General features: G+C 40.5%; 1 protein-coding gene across 2 annotated transcripts in view; it reads left to right on the top strand.

Annotated features, from left to right (window-relative positions):
* LOC119735628 (unhealthy ribosome biogenesis protein 2 homolog) overlaps window positions 1–11,655 on the top strand; it is a 44,473-nt gene extending 32,818 nt beyond the window's left edge. For both annotated transcript variants that reach the window (XM_038209413.1, XM_038209412.1), the window contains exons 22-27: window positions 2,195–2,326; window positions 3,136–3,249; window positions 4,997–5,183; window positions 6,823–6,922; window positions 8,253–8,364; window positions 10,712–11,655. In XM_038209413.1, coding sequence (XP_038065341.1) covers window positions 2,195–2,326; window positions 3,136–3,249; window positions 4,997–5,183; window positions 6,823–6,922; window positions 8,253–8,364; window positions 10,712–10,867 — 801 coding nt within the window. In that variant the 3' untranslated portion in view covers window positions 10,868–11,655. The remainder of the gene's footprint in view (window positions 1–2,194; window positions 2,327–3,135; window positions 3,250–4,996; window positions 5,184–6,822; window positions 6,923–8,252; window positions 8,365–10,711) is intronic.
* Window positions 11,656–19,453: the final 7,798 nt, after the last annotated feature.

The following is a 19,453-nucleotide window of genomic DNA, read 5'->3' as shown; positions in this document are numbered from 1 at the left end:
TGAAAAATATAGTGGTGCATTAGGAAGTACGTCCTAGCGTGAAGGCTTTGTTTACTAGGTACTCTGAATTAACAGAAAGATGAGTGCTGGACACACAGCTTTCCTGCGGTATACAATGTATAAATAGTTATTCATAAATACCTCAGACAGTTTAGCTATTCCTATTGGTCGAGAGCCCGTCACGTGGCCGGTCTTAAACGGATGATAAAGACATGGCTAGCTGGTCTTAAACACTTTTCCAGTGTCACAATAAAATGTGGACTCCTAAAAATCCAGTGCCTCTTACCGTTTCATTGGTTGAAAGTGCACAATCCTCACGTAGGCATGCGCAACACTACATGCGAGTCAGAATTTTATAGTTCTAAATTCAAAACGCAACGCCCCAGGTGTGTTCTGCGTGACATCGCGCAGAACATGCTACGCGCGCGTCAATCTCCATAAAAGGGTTGTTTACATCTTACTCGCCAGCTGAACACTCCATTATTTTGCTAAGTGGGATGTTTAAAAAAGCATGAAGTGAACTTGTTGAACAAAATCGGGATTTTTTGAACGAATTAGTTGATATTTTTTAATTTTTTTTTTATTTATGAATGGGAATAAATATGTGCTCGGTCGGTATTTATCACTCTGTTTAATACCGCTTAGAGTCTGGGTGCTGATAATTACCCTCGCCTCCGGCTCGGGTAATTATCAACACCCAGACTCTAAGCGGTATTAAACAGAGTGATAAAAACCTCTCGAGCACACATTTATTCCCTTATTTAAGGACTTACATATTTTTGTCATACTCGGCACAAATATTTCAGTTTGTCTCAATACTCAGATTCCTACAGTAGATCAGTTGTCATTTGTGCATTTGTTTCGTTTGAAGCAACAAAAGTGCTCACAATCTAAACACGGGTGCTTAACAAGTAGCCTGATAAAGTTTTAGCTCAGTGAATGCTGTATATTCCGAGAAAACAGTTTTCTAGGATCTCGATCTCAATTCAAAAGTTGCCAAGTCATATTTTGAATTGCACCCAAAATCAGCATCCGGGACACGTTCTTATTCCGCCGATTGCAGCTAAGCATTGTAACGCACTGAAAGGATGGATAATAGCAACTGCGTGGGTGTGCGTCGTTTCAATGCTTGCGCTTACCCAAGCACAGACTCACCCAATGACAAACTACTAACAGAAATTTCCCATAATGCCTTACTTGACTCATCTTTGGAAACAACATTCTATTGATTTTTGTTCCTTCAAAATGACAGCATGCCAGAAGGAATCATAAAAGTAATAATAATAATTGTGCTTATATAGCGCTTTCCATCGTATCAACGATCTCAAAGCGCTTCACAATTATTACCCCGTTCATCAGGTCATGTGACCACGCGGCAACCGATATCAGCGCTCAATCGGTCCTCGACCCTCACAGGTACCCATTTATACTCCTGGGTGGAGAGAGGCAACTGTAGTTAAGTGTCTTGCCCAAGGGCACAAACACCATGTTCCTGGCAGGGTTCAAAGCCACGCACCTTCGTACATGAGTCAAACACTGTAACCACTGGACCATGGCGTTCTACATGATTTCACAGGAATTTCACAGGAAATTCAGTGCCATTACTATCTTTAAACCAAGTAAGCTTTTTAATAATAATTTGGTCAGTTACTTTTTGGATAGCTGCAAATGATTTACTCCATCTTTTAAGCACAAGTCCACTCACTAGTTAACTCAAACAGTTATAGGGATGACCAGTGACAATGGAATGCCTGTTAAAAAAAAATTCACTAAAATGTCGTTTCCAAAAATGTGGGGTGCTTTGGTCCAATGGTTACCGTGTTTGACTCGTGTGCCCTGATACGTGGGTTCGAATCCTGACGGGAAACATGGTGCTTGTGCGCTTGGGCAAGGCACTTTACTACGATTGCCTCTCTCCACCCAGGTGTAGTAAATGGGTACCTGGTAGGAAGAAATTCCTTCAAAATGCTTGTAATGGCAGTCGTGCTAAAGCCAGGGTAATATTAGAGCGCCAGGACACTTTGTGAAAGACATGAGAGCTATACAAGAAACCATTATTATTATTATTATTAAAAGTTCAGTCATCCAGTCTCTAAAGTTGGGACTGGATGACTTGTGATTTGTCTTGCGAGGACTTGTGAAGATGTGACAACTCTGATCAGTGCACCCTCTCTGACCATCTCATCAATTGCAGGCACTCAAGAGAGAACCGGATGCTGAGGACTGCCCGCATCTTCGCGCTGCCTTGGTTGCTTGGCAACTGTTACCAACCAGCTGTGCTGCATCAGAGGAGATCCAGGGGGTGCTCGGTGATGTCATCCCTCAGGTTCGTTGTAACACCTTTGTCATTGAATGTCATTTCTGGTATATTAAAAAGTTTGTTGATTTTGTCAGTTTGCAGTTTGTCAGTTTTTCAGATTAAAACCTCATTGGATGGCTGCGTATAATATGTAATTCTCTCTCAGCTCTATAGCTTCCTGTGGCACTCCATGGGCTTGTAGATGTTGGAAAAAACAAGAAAACCAATCATGTTCTTGTAGTCTGGTTCCCCGACCCCACTTAAGATGAAACGGAGCAATTTATAGACTTTTGGGAATTGTAAGGTCAAAGAATCAGTCTAGCAGGTTAGTACCCCTTCACAGGTGTGTAATCAATTGCAAAGAAAACAATGAATGACTAATTATGAAAAATTAGGAGCAGGTTTTGAAAAAAAAGCCAGTTTTCTCCGACGCTGGTCGGCCGACCAGAGTTGGAAAAATACCATTTTTCTTGAAAATGATAGCACACCAGGAGCCACGATTTTACAGGATGCTATAGACTGTCATTCCCTAACAATCCAGTAAGGTATTCCGTGATAATTTGATCATTTCGTTTTGTGATGTTTGCAAATGTTGTATCTTCCCTTTAAGTAAAACATGCATAACTTCTGATGGCATGGATCAGTTTCAGTAAATTCGTTTTTTTTTTTCTCAGATGAGTGGAAGAACATGCTCTTTCGGACATACTTCATTGGTGTATAAAATTTGATGTTTTTTTTTAAGAAAAAAACTCATTAATCCAGGTCACTTTCGTTTTGACTCGCCCTGTACAGTAGAAATGCTAACACCGTGATATTGGAATACGTTCTCCCCATAGGTGATTTTGAACTTACTAGAAATTCTAAAAGGTGCTGCAAGCAACTGGACTCTTGGTGGGGCTGTTGCTGTTTCCGTTCTGCAAGCTGTGAGCAGTATCATAGGACAAGGAAAGGTAAAGGACATGATTTAGAAGAGAAATTGCAAACCACTCTCGCAACTGAACTGGCATAATTTATTGTACCGGGCTCCAGTTTGCATTTTCAGACTTTCAGAGCATCATAGAGGCAGAACTGATTTTTTTCCTTCTGAATGTTCAAAAAACAACCTCTTAAAAAAGTAGGGTTAACTTTGGTATTAGATCTACCATTTCACTATTCAGTTTTGAATTTTGAAACGGACTATTCAAAACCAACCTTAAAAGAATTTTAGCCTTCCATTTTGTTGTGACCCAAACTGAAGAAAACAACTGGAAAATCTCCCAATTTGCTCCTTGGCCTCTAATTGTAACTGTATTCGCTTGTTAGTGGTCTTTTTAAGTAAGATTTGAGGCTTTGCATGGTGGAGATACTAAATAATGAAAGGTTTGCGGAAACACCATGTGCGAATAATTTCTCAACTAAGAGAATGGTTCTGAAAAGAACCAGAGGTATAAACTCGACGTTCCGGTCAGTATGCTCTGACCGTCTTCAGGAGAGTGGTCTTTTTAGTTCACGAATAGCCTTCCCATTTGACTTATCAGAGAGTTTCCAACCATTACTTCACCATTCCAACTCTGGAGTGTTTTTGTGCGGGCCCAGTGGTCACTGAATCCTGTAAACTATACCCAGTCATTGGGAGGGCATTGCATGTGGCCCCTCACTCGACACTGTTGGCATGACTGTGAGCTGAATGGGAACCTCCAGTGAAATTGGATAACCGGATTTGAAAATCTCCAATTTCTCACATCCTATTAGATTCTAACGGGAAGGAAGTGTGTTAAGGTTGCAGTGGGATCCATGCAGGAACCCCCCTTCCTCAAACTAAGGATCTGATCTGTCACCCTAACCCCCGTCCCTCCCCCCGTAACAAGAGTGAATGGTCACATGATACAGCGCCCTCTGTACGAGACTCCATTTCAATACACGCACTGGAGTACATATAGTCGTGAATTTCTATCCACCCGAAACAATGCTTTGTGTTTCCCTTTGTCCCTGGAATGCTCTCCCATAGACTTGTCACATAACCGTACGATCGAGGACTGTTTTCAACAAAAGACCCAATGCTCGAGGACAGAAAGGATCTTTTTGCTCTCCCTTTTGTGTGTCTGTCCTCTATCGTAAAGCCATGAATGGGTAGGCCTACACTGCGTTATGGGGAAGTTTATTACTGTTATGCAAATTAGGACCGAGTTATGGGGACTTTCTGCTGTCCCCGCAGCATTTTCGGTCCCCACAAATACCTCGTACATATACGAGTTTATGTCCCCACAACTACGCAACAAGAAGGTGTGTGCATACAGGTCACGCACCCGCACACTCGCAAGATGCCTTAGACAAAGGAATATGCACATGGTTAAGTGTTAGACAACACGGCATTAATTAAGCCTGACTTAAGCCTGATTTAAAGATGATATGGAAAGATTTCCATATACGAAGTTCACTCAACACCCTGTGTACAAACCCTATGAGATTGGACTGAAAAATTCTAAGTGTTTTCTAAGAAAATGCTTGTATTTTCTCACTGCTCAAATTGACTTTGATGACATGAAATTGCTATCTGGGGGCTTGTTAGTCAATACAGAGGAAAATTAGTGAACTTCGTACATGGAAATCTTTCCAATTATTATAGCCCCCAAATAAAAAAGACCATCTAGTTTTGACTCGGCCCTCTGGAAGCTACATGTATGCTGAACACCATACCCATATTTTCTATTTTAATAGTCTCTTGTTGCACCAAATGAAGCCATGCAAGCCCAGCATTTTGGCCTGATGGTGCCTGTTGCTATGGTGACTGCTGCTGACTTCCCATTGGTCTTCAACACCTTGTGCCAGATTCTCAGAAGCCTTCTGATTGGCTATCCCAGGACTGTGATGAAATCATTGGCCAGCTTCTTCGCCTGTCTACAACATATCCTTACATTTGTTTATCCATATAGACCCCTCTCATAGACAGCCATATTTGTAGCAAAATTACAACTGCGTGTTCAACGCCATCAGGTGTGGGTACGCGCAGTGTGCAAAATGTTCTAAACCCGTGCACATGTTGCTCAAAATTTCGTTGTAATATGGCGCAGCCGATGCGCGTCATATGAAATTATGCACTAAAATACTGATGCACGTAAATTTTTAAGCCCAACATGTGCATTAGGGAATTTGAAATTTTTTTTTAAAGAGGTTGTGGAATGCTCGAAGACATTTCTGTCATTTTTCGGGTATATGTAGCCTAAGGTGTGATGAAATAAAAACGACTATTGTTTCTGTCATAAAATGAGTACAAAAGGTACTTTTGAGAGCTGTTTTTCAAGTCCTGTCATGCCTGTTTCGACCCAAACGTGCAATTTGTGTAAAAGTCGTCGTAGCGGGCAGCAAACAAAACACAGTAAATCGTGACGTAATAAACAGGACTCCCGATGCAGAGTAGCATATAGGAGTCCTGTTTATTACGACACGATTTACTGTGTTTTGTTTGCTGCCCGCAACGACGACTTTTACACAAATTGCATGTTCGGGTCGAAACAGGACCTGAAAAACAGCTCTCAAAAGTACCTTTTGTACTCATTTCATGACAGAAACAATAGTCGTTTTTATTTCATCACACCTTAGGCTACATGTACCCAAAAAATGACGGAAATGTCTTTGAGCATTCCACAACCTCTTTAAACAGTGCACAAAGTACAATTGAACATTGTACATTTTGCAGATGTACAAATTTGTTCAAAATAATTTGTACAAAGTATGTGAGGCGTTCTGGCAAAAAGAGACAGAACCGGGCGGAGATCTAAATAAGGGTTTGCGGGTATTAGGAAAGAGAATCAAATTCTCCTTACTATACTGTTTGTTGCACTTCAATCGGACATTCCGTTGACAAGTCAGGACTGTTTTAAGTTTGCATTTATCAACATGTTAAAAAAGTAAAATACTGACAAAAAGGCCTTTAAAGTTACAAGCTTTGTGTCCGTGAAAATGAAAGAGGACAATTGTTTTTTTTTTTTTAACTTTTTCTCACGTTTTTATAGTATATCTTCAAATCATGTTTAGTGGACATTTCAAAGATTACCAATATCATTAAATCGGACAATCCAAAGAAATCACCCCCATTCATTTTTCCCCATTTTTCTCCACTCTGGCCTGTTCCCAATTCCGCCTCATTGTGCCAAAACAGTACACTTCACATTTTTTATCTTCAAATCATGTGTATCTTCAAATCATGTACAGTTGTACATTTGTAAATTATGCTGCTGTAAAATGAATGTACATTATTATCAAGCTCATATCATCATATTATCATATATTGCTCTGTGCCACTTGTCCTGCTGTTATTGTTTAGGGCAACTAAAACTCATGATTTATTTATTTTTTATTTGCATTCACTAATTAGAAATGTAAAAAAAAATCAGTGTGAAAAGTGTTTGCGCAAGTCCAAAACGCTTCTGTCAAAATGCATGCTGCATGTTTCATGGTGTTACAATTTTTCATAAATCCTGACTGGGACGAAAAAGTATCAAACTTTGTTTTGGAATTTGTTTGTCCTTAATGCAAATGTTCACATCTTCTGAAGGCGGTGATGCACAGAGGCCAGCAGAGCAGGGATGGCGATGAGAAACTAAGCGATCATGACTTGTACATATGTGCAGAGAATATGGAAAGGTAATGCAAAGCTTGGGACTCGAACCCACGACCTCCTGCTTTCTAGTGCAGATGTCTTACCACTCCACCACCGAGCTAACGGGATCGGTTGGCCGGTTCGAATCTGATGAAGGGCAAAATCTAATTTGATTTATATCACCCCGGCGCAAAAATTCCATCTTATAATAGTTTATGAGGTACCCGCTGCTATGTACATCAGATTCGAACCGGCCAACCGATCCCGTTAGCTCAGTGGTCGAGTGGTAAGACATCTGCACTAGAAAGCAGGAGGTCGTGGGTTCGAGTCTCACCCGAGTGATTTTTTCCAACTTTCACTCGGGAGGTAACACACTGAGTATACAGTGTTTAAAATGTCAGTGAAGGGCAAAACCTAATTTGATTTATATCACCCCGGCGCAAAAAATTCCATCTTATAAGCTTGTTTGGGGCTGTTTTGTTTTGGTCTATTTAACCTTAATTCAAGGAGTTGGTGGCGTATCCCGTTGGGGAGTGGGGCAACTTGCCTGGCGGCATTTTGTTTTTTTAAAGACAGTTTTAAAGGGAAAATACATTTGCAAACATCAAAAAATAAAACTACCACAAATTATTTTGAAATACCTTGCTGGACTGTTAGTGAATGACAGTCTAAAGCATCCTGTAAAATCATGGCAGCGCACCTGGTGTGCTGTCATTTTCAAGAAAAGTGGTGAAGTCGGCCGACCAGCATTGGAAAAAAAATGGCTTTTTTAAAAAAAATACTGGACCCAATTGACCATATTTACTTAGTCCGCTTTTGTTTGCAATCGATTACACACCTATGAACGGGTACAAGCCAGCTATACTGGTTCCCTGATCTTACAATTCCCCAATGTCTATAAATTGCTCTGTTTCATCTTAAATGGAGTCAGGGAACCAGACTACAGGAAAAATGATTGTTTTTCTTGGTTTTTATAGCATCTACGAACCCAAAACGTCAACAAAGTTAGTGTAACAATATTTGCTATATATTACCAACCCCCCAAATCCATCCATTTCTGAAAAGTACAGCAAACGCAAATGATGCATACATTGTGTTCCCTTTAAGACAGTAAAGACGTCGATAAGTAGAGTTGTAATTTTGGCAACTCGTGCGTAAATTATGCATGACTTATTTTCAGAATGTGTGCAGACCCATAGCATCAATGCCCCTCCGAGTGGTTTTCTCCAACTCGCCCCTTGAAACCATTGAGGTGGTACTTTTGCACGTATTCCATACTGCTATAAAATGGTTCCAAAGAGTGTCAAAGTACATGTATATATTTGATACAGTGAGGTTTAATATGAAGGTGAATTATCGTCTTACCCCCGGTAGACTGCTGACAATGTTGGCCACCTACAAGAAGGATATCAACAAACTTGCCGTCTTTCTGGTCTCGGATTACATCGCTGAGCTGCAAAAGGGAACACTGCTTCCACTTTTCAAGGTAGGTACAGAACAAAGTACTGCAGGTACATTAATATCTGATCACAACAAACAAGTAAAAGACAAACATTTGCTTAACTCATTGTGGGGCTCTTGGTAAATACGATTTGAAACTGTACACGGTGATATCAGATGTGTGAGTAAGTCAGCAGTTGCACTGAGTGGCATGAATTGTCTTTTGTGTACAGGCATTACATTCACTGTGTGGACTTCCGAACAAAAGAGGTCCACATAAACCAGGTAGAGGAGACGCTGTGTGGACTTGGGCAAGTCCACACAGTGTTTCCCCATTTCTGGAAAACAGGTTTAGAGGCATTTTTGGGTTAGGTTTATCTGTAGCAGAATGAAGAGAAACACTAAAGGGAATTATAGAAAAAAATTGGGTTGAAAGAGTTTTCACAGTTTGAGAAAAATGATTTTTTTCCACTGGTTTTTCTTAACTACACGAAAGCAATGGAAAGTCCACACTTGGTATGTAACGTAAACTTCAGTGAGTTTGTACTAGTATGCACTGGTATCCTCACGTCTAGACTTGTACAATTCCACATTTACCGACTGCAAAAGGTGCAGAATACAGCTGCGCGTCTTATCTCCGGTTCCCGGTCTTCATCACACATCACACCAATCCTCAAGCAACTACACTGGCTCCCCATCAACCAGCGACTTCAATACAATATTGCCTTGACAACCTTTAAGGCAATTACCGGTCAATCTCCACTGTACATCTCAGAGCTTTTTTCAAACTAATGTTCCCCGCCGTTAAGGTCTTCGCTCCAGCAACATCCACAGGTTGTCGGAGATCAGATCGAGACGGTCGTGGGGAGACAGGTCACTCGTAGTAGCTGCACCAGGGGTCTGGAACACTCTCCCAAGAGACATCCACGAATCTTCATCCCTACAGTGTCTTAAGTCAAATTTGAAGACTTTCTTATACACCAAAACCTTCTCGTGATTTGATTAATACTTCATTCATTGATTCGAACCTTTTTTCCTTCAATTTTTTTTCCCTGATGTGCGCCTTGGGTGTCCTGTTTCTGGACAGATATGTTGCGCGGTATAAATGTGTAATTATTATTATTATTGTACATATGATTTTTAAAAGAATCAAGGGTCTATGATATGCGAGCGGATTCTACAATTAATTATGCCAAACAAGACTGCATCTTGAGCTCTACATTCTGACCATTCAGCGGGAGCCTTCTGTCGGGTCTTCCGTTGTATTACAAAAAATACAGAAATGACTTCACAATTTCTAAAGTTGACTCCTATTGGCTGGCGCATGCTAGGATACATCAGCCCTTCGTCGTGTGGCTTCGTCGTAAGGGCCCGTGACCATTCAGCCCCGGTATGAAAAGGGCCCCCCAGTAAGCTCGTCCCCTCCCAAGAAGTCCTCTCGTACCATCCCAGCTACCAGCCCAGGAGCTGATCCGGTTGCTAATCAGGAACTCCTTTATCCTGGGGTCTATTGTTTGCAAGTATTGACACTTGTAATATATCCCAGAAGAAACCCGCTTGTGGTTTTCATCTCTCAGCGCGAAACAATAGAACACTTTCGTCGGCACAGATCAAAACCCCTGCCATGCGGTTTCGCGCACAATGGGACCGTAAATTACCTAGGCCTTATGAAAGGATTTTATCTTTAATCCGGTAAGTCTGCTATTGTTCTGCTCTGGACGTTCTCTGAAGGGCAATAAATTGATGGGCCTGACTGACTTCAAAACTTCTGGTCAGACAGGACCATGTACTGGACGAGACTGGGCTGAAGACCGGACTGGCTCTGGACCAGACGAGGTACCGGGGCGCCCTTTTCATACCAGGGCTGAATGGTCACGGTCCCTAAGGAGAATCACTCTCCGAAAAATTGAGTTTCCACCGGTTCTTTTCAGAACCACGCAAAGTTACAGAAAGAGATTTTTTGAGATCACATGGTGCAATCGCAAACTAATACATTGTACTCTGGTTTCTGGCAGATGCACTATTTCCGTGTTCTGTCGCATATTGTGAGAAATTTTCATTGGGGAGTCAGGTTGGCGTAGTGGGTTACTTTCCTCGCCTTCCACCACTATGGCCCGGGTTCAATTCCTGCCCGGACCAAGTGTGGCTTGGGTTTTCAGTCCCTTCCTGATTCCGTGGGTTTGGCCCAGAATATTCTTCCGGGGTTTTCCTCCCACCTCCAAAACTGTAAAATCAACTCATTGTTTCCTCTGTACAGGTTTCTTCAGGCTTGTGAGCTACATGTACAGTGCCTAGGGCACTTTTAAGGATTCCTTGGTTTCATTACCAGAAAGAAATAAAATAACACAATAATATATTTTGTTTTCATTCTGTTCCATTTCTCTTCCACACAGAAAGCCTTGGTAACCGGTATCTACAATCTTCTGGATGCCTGTGATGAGAGGGCTATTGATTTCCTCAATGCCACCCTGCCCAACAATCTCAGGGAAATCTTCAAGACGTTCTACTCCGACTTCCAAAAATACTACAGATACTCAGGGAAAGTGTGATCTTACTATTGCTGCATCACTTCAATACTTTTCTTTTTTAATTGTTCGTCATCTTCATTATTTATCTTGTGGAGTGCTGTGGCCTTGTACTAGTGGTCCAGTGGTTACGGTGCTCGACTCACATGCCGTGGTACTTGGGTTCTAACCCTGACGGGGAATGAGGTGCTTGTGTTCTAGGGCAAGACACTTTACTACAATTGCCTCTCTCCACCCAGGTAGAGACCAGAATGCGCTGATCTCGAGCTGCTGCAAAAACTGGTCTCATGGCCTGATGAACAGGGGTAATAATTGTGTAGTGCTTTGAAACCTTATCACGAATTGCTTCTCCGCACCTAGGAATGAATTGGTATCTCTGAGGGTGCAGATCATCCGAGATTCTATTTGAATTAGCCATTTGCGCCAAGATTGCAGCATCAAGCTGAGACGGTCTGAGGACGGTTTTATGGGCCCAACGAGCTGATCAGGGTGATAAAAATATAAAAGGCTCAGATCTTTGTTAAAAGTGCTTTATAAAGACACATTGCTATTCACTATCTCTTACTGCCTTAAAAACATGGGAAAGATTTTATGAACTTGATTTTTTTTCCCTTAAAACCCGGGAAAGTTTTATGAACTTTAGTTTTTTAGTACTTTAATCCAGTTTTCAAAAAGTAGATAACATTTGTGATTTTTATTTCAAACCAAACTGATGATTGGTCCTACTGAAAATCGAACAAACTATAGTTGTTTACTGAATCAAACCCATGGGTGATATTTATGAAAATGAATTGGTTCAGAACATTCTAAAAGCTGCTGGTTGTTTTTTTCTTTACGGAAGTCGACTGTTGCGGACATGCGTCAGTGTCAACCGAACGGTTCTGGGACTTTAATTCCCTTTAACGAAAGAAATCAGAAATTAAAAGTGCTTCAATAAATAGTTGGATTTTATTTAAAGGGAATATACAACATTTGCAAACATCAAAAAATAAAACTACCAAGTTTGTACAAAATACCCTACTAGGATGTTGGTAAATGACAGTCTAAAGCATCCTGCAAAATTATGGCACCTGGTGTCAAGTCATTTTCAAGAAAATGGTATTTTTGTATACATTTCCAACAGTGGTCGGCCGACCACCGTTGGAAAAACCTAACTATTTTTCAACTACTGCTCCAAATTTACAATTTTTTTTTCTGTCCAAATTTTGTTTGCTATTGGTTACATGTTCATGAATGGGTGCCTTACCTTACAATTTTTCGACATCTATAAATTGATCCATTTTATCTTAAGTGGAGTCAGGGAACCAGACTACTTAAACAATTTTTGTTTTTCTTGGTTTTTCAAGTATTTTCAAGCACAAAACTTCAAACATGTCACTTAAACAATATTTGATCTGTTATACTAACCCCTTAAATAGTTCATTTCTGAAAATTACAGCAAAAGCCAATGATGTACATTCCCTTTAAAACATAACTATGAAAACATTCATGTATATCTGATCCTCATCTCGTTCCTTGACCATTTCCATAAAACTGAATGGTCCATAAGTGCTGAATGGTTACACATGGCACCCAATGAAGACGCATTTGCTTTTATTATAGAGCTAGGACCCAAGGAGTCAGAACTGTTGGGCGATTTACATTTTGACCATTAACATTCCAATCCATCAGTAATGTCCATAGCTACAGCACTGTGACCGCAAGCCCGGACCTTCATTGCGTGGCTGCAAGCGGCCTTTAAGCACGATGATCGCCGCCGCCTTTTTAGTTGGTGGCCAACAACCTCCCTATATGCTGCATAACAATTCAACGTCACGTCGCTGCTCTTTTTTGAAAAATATATTTTACAACAAAATAGGTTTTAACAACTGCGCAGTTGTTAGATGCGAGTTATGATTTCAAGTTGTTGGTCCTTGAAAGCGCTATCTGTCCCTGTAATTTGAAGATAAATTGAATTTTGTTCAGATAAGTTATCATGTCTTTTCGGACATTTTAATTGGCAATATATCATTTATAAAATGTGATTTTTTGGGGGGAAATTTCACAAGTTTTCATACTAACGGTATAGAGCATTTTGTTCGTCATGAAATGATTGTTTCGGTGATGTTAACCACACTGATATACAGTATGATCCAACTGCGAACAAAAACTTCAAAATCATTCATTTTTGGCGATGTATGACAACCGAGCACGCGTATTTACCATGGTACTGTCGACAAAGCAAGGCAGACTCTTTCTTGTAGCATTTGAGGGCGGATCTCTATTGTGTAGAGATTAGCTTGGTGGGCAACTGAGCAAGCTGGGTCCAGGTGCTTCTATTGTTGATTTCGAGCGCGGCGACCATCCTTTTACTTTTGAAGTGATGAGTTCGAACTCCTCGAGTCCTAGCTCTATGCTATAAGCCTTTTCGGAGTTCCAACTGTGCATTCATAACCTGTGACAACGCGCATTGTTTGTCTCAAATGGCCTTTGACATCATCGCGCCACTGACTTTACATAAAGGCTGTTTGCGCATTGTGGGTACTGTCAAAGGGCATTTGAGACAAACAATGTGCGTTGTCACAGTTTACGAATGCGCGCAGTTGGAACTCCGAAAAGGCTTATTATGAAGCGATGTTAATGCACCGCTGGCGTAATGCTGGGACGCCCCAAGAGCTGTCGAAGCATAAATTAGCACTATGTTGCAATCCTGTAACTATTAAAAAGTCGCTGCGAAATTTTAAAATGTTTGCATGTTTTGGCGTCTGCTTCGCCGTCGTATTTTTTTTCCTGTGGACAGACACCGTGTTCTCCCATGACTTTTCTCAAGCTTACGCGGTTGGAACTCAACCTACGACCTCCTGCTTACTAGTGCAGACGTCTTTACCACTCGTCCACCAAGCTTACGGGATCGGTTGGCTGGTTCGAATCTGCCAGTCGTTTAAAAGGGGCAGATTCAAAATTATTTTTCGATCTAGTTTGGGTACAAAACAATACAGAAATAATGGGCCTTATGCACGAGTTGGCCATTTTTGTCGTGTTCCCTGAATGTATTTCATAAATTGTGAACTGTTGAATCGGAAAGTGCCAGATTATTTATTCATTCTAGCCTCGCTTGCCTTTTTTTTAAACGTGGCTTATAACATTAGAGTTTGTTTATTCTCAAATTTTAAATGATTCTGAGCAGACTGGTATTATTTCAATAATTTATAGGCCTAACGTCATTGCTTTCATTTCTCTGAACTAATTCCAAAAAATGAAGATTTTACCTCACTCTTAATCCAATATGGCCGACTCGTAAAGCAAAAAAAACATAAATCGCGAAATAATGAGAACTGTTGAAAGAACAATGTGTTAATAAATTGTTAGCACATGACATTGAATTACTTTCAACAGAAGGCCTATTCATGATATGTGGGTTCCCGCAAAAACAAGTGCCAAGCAAACCCAAATTAATTTTGTCGTGGAGCCGCAGTGATTAAGTGCCTATTAGAGTATGTCAAACGATATATCATCGCTTCATGTGATAACATAATTACTGCCTCGACTATTTCCGCTGTGCCATCTGGTGCTGATTTTCTTCCCGACACGTATAGTAACCCCGTGGTGAAGGGCGCCACCCAGCGCCCAACACAGGCCTCATTTCGCCTTTGGCCTAATACAACTTCAACTGAATTAGAGTTGGGCTAACCGCAGGGGCGGTATAGACTAATCTGAGCAGGAGATCATTGAACAGTCATGAGGCCCCCTGCGATGGCGACAGTTTTATACCAGTTATTGTGCAAAGCCACTTGGGTTCGTGACGGATTATCTAAAAAATAGCTAGTACAATTCTTTCGTCAATGAAGGTGACCTTAATTGGTCTGTAGCGAACGGGGACAGGTGAACCCCCCCCCCCCCCTTATAAAATCTCTCAGTTGGCATTTAGATATTGATCACTGTGCAAATGAATCACGGGGTCAAAATACCGAGTGAGAGCTCCAGAGTGAAATAATTCAGTCATCGAACCTTGACCCAGGTTGGTATCGCTAGGGGTCGGGTGCAATACCCATTCCCTCCATAAAAAAAATAAAACAATTGGCAAATAATCGTGTCAGTCGCCCTCGGCAAATATGGGGTTATCGAATATAGTGCCACCTGTCCAGTATAGTGCCAAAGATCGCCCGCTTTTAACGCCACCATTTTGAAATTGCGGTGGCCAAATACGACTTTGGGGAAAACAATCTCGGGCTAGCTTCTAACACGGAGGTATGTCTCTGCAAAATTGTTGTCGCCTCCCCCATTCAAATTGGACTGGCGACACCCCTGTCTGAATTGTCACGTACATTGCACACGTTTTCAGCCTTGTGCTATAGCATCCTGACCCTGCCCATCGGGTACTTGTAGCAGGCGCGGATCGGGGGGGGGGGGGTGAGGGTGTCAAAAAAACCTCAGCTCTGTCAATTTTTTTTTCCCATAGAAATTCATATAAAAATATTGGTATAAACCCCCTCCCCTCAGGCGCTGACACTCACAAATAAATATAGTGGTATTAAGCAATACGCCTGTGCCCAAATACCGACAGAGCCTGCTTGGTTACGGGGGTATTCGTACACTATCCTGTAATATAGTGTTAATAATCGTAGGATTTGAACAGCGCCCCCATTGAAAGAATGGTATGAATGCCCCTCCCCCCCCCCCCCCAACTCTTAATGATTTTGCGGAGCCAAGTGTCCGGCCAAAAATCCCTGTCTACATTTCAGCATTGATTTGCTGATGAAACACCGCGCCCTGCAAAAATTCCTGGATCCGCCCCTGCGACTTAATTAATTTATACATCATCAACCGTGTGCATACACCCGCAGTCTGAATTCCATGTATCGCCATAAACCTAATTTTTTTTTAAAACAAATTAATACATGACACATACGGGAAAAAAAAAATCTTAAGCAACACCAACTGATATTTATTGATGCTTTGATGTTTCGCTTTGCGGAATATGACAATCTTGCGGACTATGTTATGACGTCCGTGTCATTCGTGTGGTAAACATATTGGGAAGAATCGGCATTATTTTGACACATGGAATCGGTGAATCGTGGAGCTGATTAGATCCACTTCAAGCGTCAATGATGCACCAACCTGGACAACAAATCTCTTCTCTGATTCTCTCCCCCCTCAATGTATTAGTCCCCGCCCCAAATGTATTTTTTTTCACCCAATCTATAGAAGAACGAAATTAGAAGTTATGCCGAGCTGTATACTTCATCCAATCTGGATGTGATGATGGTAGCCTGTGTTACAACTGATAATGTAGTAACCAACTGATAACGTATCACCAACCGATAATGTATCACAAAATGACCGATATTGTATCAGTATTAAACCGATTATGTAACAAAAAGGACGGATACTGTAGTAAATGTAACCACACTATCAGTCCATTTGTGTTGCGTTATCGGTTAGGACTGATAATGTAACAACAATTGGCTGATAGTGCAGTACATTATTTTTTACTACACTATCGGTCAATTTCGTGTTGTATTATCAGTAAGTGAAACAGTATCGGTCATTTTATGTGTCATTATCGGTTGGTGATCCGTTGTTTACTACATTATCAGATGTATCAGCCTGTCATCGTCCTCCAAAACCCTTTTTTTGCATCTGCAATACCGATGATGTAAAATTACGAAACATACTACCACAGTTTCTCGGTATGGGACTGTTTGTATCACGGTTAACAAAATGTAGGTCGCATCCTTGCAGCAATACTTCCAGGGCTTTCTTTAATTAAATCTCCAAGTTGATACATTGCCAACTTGCCTCACTCCACACCCGCTGATATGATATAAATCGCGTGAGAAATTTAGTTCCGGCGTCGCATCCAAAGCCACGGGATTTAGTAATATTTTATCATGTCGCCATTGCATGCTGATGCCTTCACCGGTCCCCCACTCTCACCCCCTTAAAGGGAATATACATCATTTGCTTTTGCTGTAATTTTCAGAAATGGATGGATTTTTGGGGGGGAGGGAGGGGTAGTAATTTATAGCAAATATAGTTACTCTGACTTGTTTTAAGTTTTGTGTTCGTAAATACTGGAAAAAAACAAGAAAACAATCACGTTCCTGTAGTCTGGTTCCCGGCCTGACCCCACTTATTAAGATGAAACGGAGCAATTTATAGACGTCGGGGATTTATAAGGTCAGGGAACAAGTCTAGCTGGCTTGTACCCGTTCATAGTTGTGTAATTGATTGCAAATAATATGCGGACTAACTAGGCCTAAATATGGTAAATTGGGGACAGTATTTGACAAAAAAGGGCAGAAATTCTTGAAAATGACAGCTCACCAAGTGCCATACGTTAGACTGTTATTCACTAACAGTCCAGTAAGGAATTTCATAATAATTTGGTAGGTTTTTTTTTACGTTTGCAATAGTTGTATATTCCCTTTAAGCTCTTTGCGTCACTGTACAAGAAGTCATGTGGATGCCGATATATGGTAGCTAATAACGTGCAGACGCATCCCTCGGATCTTTTTCATTTATTAAAATCCGAGCGGGAAGCAAACCAACGGTGCGTCGAGCCGTGTCCAACAAAATTATTTTTTGAGCGTCTTGGGTTCGCGCGAATGAGCAACGAGCGGTAATTAAATCTCCCGGATTGATCTGCGGGGCTGGTAATTCTTTCATCGGGAGCTGCGGTCGGGGGGAGTTTTGACAGTTTAAGTGATTTGTTTTGCTTCTTCCTTTAGTGTTTCTGGTCTGATTAACTTCGGTAAATGATTGAACAACGCTGGCGGGGAACAGGGGAGGGTGAGCGTGGTAACCTGTTGCTATAAACTTTGGAGGACATTTTACGAAAGAGAGTTAGATCAAAATAATTTGATCAACTCGGATAAAATTAGAGACAGAGAAAAACAATGTGCGTCATATTTAATTCCAGGAATGTAAGTGTTTATTGTTATATGGATACCTTTTTTTTAATAATAAATTCCCCCCAGTTTAAGGCATTGAAATCCTTTCAACAAGACGATGACCTTTAAGTAGAATTTAACGAAACCTCAGAAATTATAATGTCACTTTTTAATCAACGAAAAGAGCGCTAAGGACAACACATGATCGGCCACTTATTAAGATGCACCTTAATACCCCCAAAGTATATGTGTTTTGCTCTATTTTGCTCTGTTGTGATAACCTATCTTTAAATGTTGACATTAGGTACTGACAGTGGATAAAAAATATATATTTAACCAGTAAGGACTCGAAAAACTTGCACTGATAGATCTCCTTTTTTTGTTACATAATGGCCTGATATTTTGAAGTCCCTTTTTTGATAAAAACAAATCATTCTTATAATATAAGAATGAAATTATTCATATTATTACCTCTTGGTGGAAAATCAATTAGTTCACATTCCTGTCTATGTAGCTTTTACTTTTTCACTGATATCTTTTCCAGAGCAGGAGCTATGTATTGTTTGTGAGTATAATTATTTCAAAAAATTAATATAGGTTTTCCCGGCCACTTTCACCAAGTTTTCATTCAATTTAACGCCTGGCTCATTCGATTTAGATTTAAATTGAAAGAACACGCAGATCGGCATTCGACAATCAAAAAGAATCATTCAATTTCACTATCCGAGCAATCTATCGCCTTTTAGCTTCACTCCTCCCTGTAAAAGATGCATTCATATTAAAAGTATCGCGTTGTTCATTCAATTTCGTTTAAACCAGCAGTAAGGGGTTGATCGGGCAGTCGTTTTCATTAATGGGCAAACATATTTCACATTTTGTCAAACGTCTTTTAAGACTTCATGTACGTGTCCGTATTCCTGAGCGTATTAAAATCATATTTGATGTCTTCAATCCATAGATACCTTTCTTTCTTAATTAAAGGGTATGTGCAATGAATTTTTCTCAGGATTTTTTTGTGCAACTCTTTACTACTGTGAAAAGTAAGGAAACTACACATTTAGTGACAACATTTTGTTGTTTAATCTCATTGCAAAAGTGCACTTCTTTAAACATTTAAAAGTTTCCATGCTTTTCCGGACTACGTATGAGCGCGTTGTTACTGTGATGTCATTTCAGGAAGACAATGTTCAGTTGAGAGGTTTGTCTTTTAAATTATTCATCCAAAATTTGCTAATTGAAAACATTTGTGAGAAAGGGTTGCTCATTGGCTTACTGCCATGTACTGACACATCATAGAATCACCAAAAATGAAAAAAATTCTGACAGCAAAATATCCAAAATTCTAGCAACTTTTTGTGCTGAAATAGCTATGTAACATTAATCATGCCCGATATGCCATCACAATTTTTTTGTATTGAATATGGAACTTTGCATTATCATAAAAACAGAGAAGGCACCAAAACACCCCTCAAAATGGAAAATAAAACTTGCAAATAAGGTTAAATGTGACACAAAGATGTATTTTCAATGTTTGAATTGAAAACTTACTTTGCATGGGCCCTTTGAATACAGTAAGCGTTCGGTCAGACATACGCTACATTTAAGAAATAACACAAGAGAAGTGTTCCCGATGGTACAACTATTGCCAAACATATCACGTGTCCCGATGTCTTGCACGTCTTGCTCAAACGTTTAAACAAGTAGAAAAGATAGACAGTGAAAAAGAAATTATCTT

This window comes from Patiria miniata, unplaced genomic scaffold (assembly GCF_015706575.1).
Source record: "Patiria miniata isolate m_02_andy unplaced genomic scaffold, ASM1570657v1 HiC_scaffold_29, whole genome shotgun sequence".
Taxonomy (NCBI): Eukaryota; Metazoa; Echinodermata; class Asteroidea; order Valvatida; family Asterinidae; genus Patiria; species Patiria miniata.
The sequence above is the reverse complement of the archived record's forward strand: the minus strand, read 5'-3'. Positions and strand labels throughout refer to the sequence as shown.